Source organism: Hippopotamus amphibius, chromosome X (assembly GCF_030028045.1).
Source record: "Hippopotamus amphibius kiboko isolate mHipAmp2 chromosome X, mHipAmp2.hap2, whole genome shotgun sequence".
Classification (NCBI taxonomy): Eukaryota; Metazoa; Chordata; class Mammalia; order Artiodactyla; family Hippopotamidae; genus Hippopotamus; species Hippopotamus amphibius.
This window is the reverse complement of record NC_080203.1, coordinates 119,305,256-119,310,344: the sequence shown is the minus strand read 5'-3', so window position 1 is coordinate 119,310,344 and position 5,089 is coordinate 119,305,256. Positions and strand designations below refer to the sequence as shown.

The window sequence follows — 5,089 nt, the reverse complement described above, 5'->3', positions numbered from 1 at the left end:
ATTGTCCTAGACAGTGATATAAGAGCTATCACAAGGAAATGCATGATTGAAAGTCAAATGACGCCTCCCATCTTGGAACCAGTGACATTTATTGCTATATATGGAAGAGATCAAGCCAAGAAGAGCTACAGGAGTTCAGAGGGGAGAGAGAGAGGAATGTGGTCTGAAGTGCACAGAGACAGTTTCAACAAGGAGGCAAGGACTGGAGATGGCCCTTTAAGAGTAGGTGGACTTTGCGAAGATGGATAGAAGGGCAAAGTGTGTCCACTAGCTCTGTGGTTTGAACCCGGATTCTCAATTCTATTTCTGCTTATTTTATCTTTGGATTATTCTGTCTACTCCTGTGGAAGACTCTGCTCATTGCTTAGCAAACCCTCTTATTTCTGGGCTAGAGTACATTACTCAGTCATGTGTGGCCATGTGGCTGATTTCTAGCCAATGAAATGAGTAGAAATGTATTAATCAGCTACATTGCATAACAAATTACACTACAACTAAGCCGCTTAAAACAACAGACATTTGTTATCTCATAGTTTCTCCGGGTCAGGCATTCAGGAGTCTATTAATGAGGTGCTCTGGTTCAGGGCCTCTTATGAGGCTGCAGTCAAGGTGTAGGCGGGGCTACAGTCACCTGAAGGCTTGCTTTGGGCTGGAGGATCCACTTGCAAGCTGGCTCACTCACATGGCTCTTGGTGGGAGGTATCTGGGCCCCTCCGTGGGATCCTTGAATGTCCTCATCATATGGCAGCCAGCTTCCCTCAGAGTGAGTGATTCAAGAGAGTAAAACCCAGCCTTGGAAGTCACACCCTGTCATTTCTGCAGTATCCTATTTGTTCCACAGGTCAGCCCCACTCAGTGTGGGAGGGGGCTATGCGTGAGCATGAAGACCAGGAGGCAGGGCTTATCTTGAAGGCTGGCTACCAGAGCAAATGCTCTCTGCTACTTTCATGCTTTGTACAGAAAGAACTCTCACGTGCTGCTTTCCCCTTCTGGCTGGCTGAAACGAGACAATTCTCAGGGCAACTTGGGTCGCACATGTTAAAGGTCGTAGCACCTCCATCAGCTTGGGTCTTGAATGACTGCATGGAGGAGAGTACCCTGTCGATCCGTTTACCTGCCGAGTACTAGCAAGGGAGCAAGAAATCAAGTTCTACTGTACTTGAGCCATTGTACAGTTTCAGGTCTATTCGGTTCAGCAGTTAATCCATCCCAAGCAGCATAAGTCCCATGCAGTGAATCATTACAGTGTCTTCTACTGAAGCAAAGTCAAGCACTATAGAATGCTGAGGGAGTGAGGGGACTATATTACATTCCTTTGTCCTGCGGTGCTTTTTAAAATTTAACAAGTATCAATTGAGTGCCTACCATATGTCAAGGCCTTGTTCTAGCTGCAAGGAGCACAGCTACGGATTTTTTTAGTGGAGGCCTCTTGATGAATGCACCAAACAAGTTTGCCAATGTTCCTATTCAGGGGGTTAAAAAGTATAAAGGCATTTGCTGAATCTCCTGATTTGATGGGGGCCTGATAGATTAGTGTTTCCCCTAATTGTGCTCTACACCAGTGCTTCTCAAACTTTTATGTGCACACGGATCACCTGGGGAATCTTGTTAAAAGAAAATCTGATGCAGTAGGCCTGGGGTGCTGCCTGACTCTGCAGTTCTAACAAGCTCTCAGCTGATGCTGATGGTCCATGGATCACACTTGGTGTAACAAGGCTCTAAGGAACACTAGTTACTGGATGTTAAAGATATCCTATGTAAAAAGGATTTCACGTTCAAGTAAGTGAGAAGATATTGCCCTGGTTCGTGACTGCTTTCTAATTCCTGGTGCCAGTCCTATGAGAAGCCTAACAGTACTTTCTACCATGTGTTCTGTGAGATAATCCTCTATCTTTATAATATATTTACCTTTTAAAACTTAAGCCAGTTTGAGAGAATTTCTGCATTATGTGGCCCCCAAAAAACCTTGGGTAAAGGCCAAGAATCTTGGGCATAGGGAATGAAGGAGAAATGCATTGTGCTGGGATTTCATAACACTGATAGTCTAGGCACATGGCCATCATATTTTCTTCTGTAAAATATTACCTGCATCCAGGTTTTGGGAGAACAAAGTGGGATAATGACCAAAAGCAATTAGCAATTTGCTGGCACTCAACAAATGTTAGCTACTGGGAACCCAGCTGGATTTAAGGGAGAAGAATTAAATGATTCCACCCTCCCCCCTCCAGATAGAGCAGAACTGGCATGTTGAAAACAGATGAAAGATATCTTTGAAGAGTTAGTGAAGGTCATTGACCTAGGCTGCAGGAGGGAGTGAGGATAACAGAAGGAATAAGGTCATCCACAGCTCATCTGAATGCAAGTGTCTTGAACACCTTAGAAATAAGATGATTCCTGAGGGAAAATCCCACTTCGACTAAATACTCGCTGCTTATGAAGAAGAAACAGTTCAATTATTCTTAAAACATACATGTTCACATTATTATGATAAAATTTGTCGGTGGAGCAGCCACCCACGGTCTCCTGTGCAGATGGGCTCCGTGGCCTAGCGCTCCGGTCCCCACTGCCTATGATTGTGCGCCCAGGCCCACGAGGGGTCGCTGCTGCGGTCTCCCCCAGCCCACAGGCAAGAGCATGGCAGCCATGCCCTCCAGAGACCCACTCATGGCCACCCACAACTGCCACCGACTCAGCCTGGGCTCCACTTCCAGTAACAGCTCCTGCCAAAGTGCCCAGTGCCCTGGGAAAGCCATCCCTCACCACCCCGGTCTCTCCAAAGCCTACCCGGGACACTGGTGGGCTAGCATCTTTTTCTGGAAGTCTAATCTCCTGTTCATGGCCACAGTGCTGGAGTCCTCAGAGCACTTGGAATCTGCCCAGGCCTCCACCAGCATGATCACCTGCCACCTGGCTCAGGAAGCTGTGGGGAAGCAGCAGCCTGGCGGCCAGCCTGGCAAAACCAACTGCAGACCTCCATCCTGAGTGGCTACCACCAGCTGCCATGCTTCCTTCCAAGGCACTAGGCTCATCAGAGCACCCCCCCCCGCCCCCCACCACGGCCGCCCCAGGACTAAGCAGGCTGCAGCGGAAGCAGTTGGTTTTTTAATATTAAAACAGCAAAACTCCAAAAAGGAAGTTGAGAGAACCCCACTCTTTACTATCCAAGCCACACGAGAGCTTTTCCGACACCCCATAACCCTGTGCCTTGCACCAAGTGGAAAATAAACTCCAAGCAGCCAGCAAAAAGTCAATCCTCTACAATTCAAATGTCCAGGTGAAGATTATAATTCACATATTAACTATTTTGTTTATGTATCGAGAAGAAACAGCTCAATTAATATAAAAACATGTTTAGTAAAGATTATTATATAATAGCTTATCTGCTGTAGCTTAAACTCCCAGGTAAAGATTCAGTTTAAGTAGTAACTTTATTTTCCATGCTTGTGTATCTTTGTATCCCCAACTTGTCAGCAAAGAGAGAGACAGAGAGAGAGAGAGATAAGGACCTAAGGTGTTCTTAAGAACATATCCTTGGGTTGATGGTTATACCCAGCAGGACCCTGTGGGATTCCTGGGCACAAAAGCCTGTTCTGTGATCCCCATTTCTTGATTACAGGAAATGGGCTTCATTCAGCCTCTGGGACCTTCCCAGAGTTCCAAAGAGCAGGTTCAAACAGATGCTAATTAGAGAAGGGAGGGGATGCGCAGACAAGGGAGGAAAAGTCAAGAGAAACAATAGTGCAACCTTGGGGCAGGGTCGTGGTTGCTCCTCAAGGGATATACAGACTGTAACAGTATCTTTGAGCTGTTTTGCAGAAACTGAAACCCTCATCAGGTGGGAGAAGTTAACAGTTAATGATGGTCTGCTGCCCACAAGCACGTTGACCCCAGACCGGTTGGAACCAGAAGGTTGATGATGCTGACGCCCACTTACCTCACCACCAACCAATCAGAAGAATGTCCACGAGCTGAGCACGCCCTCCTTGAACCATTCCTATAAAACTTCTTACTACTCCCTCCAAGTTGGGACACACAGTTTTGAGGGCATTACCCTGCTGTGGCCCTGTTTGTCTGGCAAAGCAATAAAGCTATTCTCTACTTCACCCAAAACTCTGTCTCCAAGATTTAATTCAGTGTCAGGATAGAGAGGCTGTATTCGGCTTCAATGGAAATGTTCTGTGTCATGATTCCGGTAGAGGTAACACAACTGTGTATATTTGTCAAAATTCAGAGAACTGTACACCCAAAAAGGGTGACTATCATATGCCAATGATACCTTAATAAACCTGATTAAAACAAAAAAAAAACTAAGAAAAAGAATGCACTCTTGAACCAGGAAATCTGATGTTATAAGAGGGCATATAAGCAGATTCAAGAACCTGATTTTACAACCGAACTAAGAAAGAAAAGTTCCAACATTGTAATCCAAATGACCATAAAGGAAAATCTAGACCGTCACCTCTCAGTGGGTCGTGTCAGCCATGGCCCTGTAAACACTCATCCCTGAGCAGCGAGGCAAAGCGCTAAGCGAAGGCCCCCACTTAGAGCTGCCTTGGCAAGACCAGATCCAGAAGGAACATACCCTCTACCACTTAGCCCCGGGGGCCACAGCAGGTCTGCTCAAATACAGTCCCACGAATCACGATGTTTCAAAATTGTCAGTACGATTTTCAAGACTGTCGTAGTTGCAATTGACAGACATTCACCTCCCACCCATGTCCTTGCCTAGTTCACACCCTCATTGTATTCAGGTCTCTGCTCAAATGTCCCTTTGCAAAAAGGCCTCCCTTGTCAGCCCTATTCCAAATAACCTCTTCACTCTATCTACTTGGTCTGACTGGCTTTTTTTCTTCATAGCACTTGTCCCTATGGAACATTGTCATATATATATGTTATATATATAATGAAGCTTATTGTCTAGTGAGGGAAACTAATTCACAGTTCACACATATAATTGGCTGTCTCTCCACTAGACTGTAAGCTCCATGAGGGCAGAGGGCTTTTATCTCTTCTGTTCACAACCATAGCCTCAACCCACGAGCAGTACTTGGTATATAGTAGGTGCTCAGTAAATATCTGAAGAATAAAG

General features: G+C 45.7%; 1 protein-coding gene across 2 annotated transcripts; it reads left to right on the top strand.

Annotated features, from left to right (window-relative positions):
- Positions 1–2,634: 2,634 nt before the first annotated feature.
- Positions 2,635–2,982, top strand: LOC130842369 (pancreatic progenitor cell differentiation and proliferation factor-like). 2 transcript variants are annotated; one of them, XM_057719023.1, is made up of 2 exons: positions 2,635–2,767; positions 2,805–2,896. In XM_057719023.1, exons 1-2 carry the CDS (start codon positions 2,635–2,637, stop codon positions 2,894–2,896), a joined length of 225 nt encoding a protein of 74 aa, XP_057575006.1. The 2 variants fall into 2 exon arrangements, with proteins under 2 accessions (XP_057575006.1, XP_057575005.1); XM_057719022.1 differs by having other exon boundaries at positions 2,635–2,982.
- Positions 2,983–5,089: the final 2,107 nt, after the last annotated feature.

What these genes read in the sequence shown, in the direction of transcription:
- LOC130842369 (XM_057719022.1), top strand. Translation starts at nt 2,635, where the DNA reads ATGGCAGCCATGCCCTCCAGAGACCCACTCATGGCCACCCACAACTGC.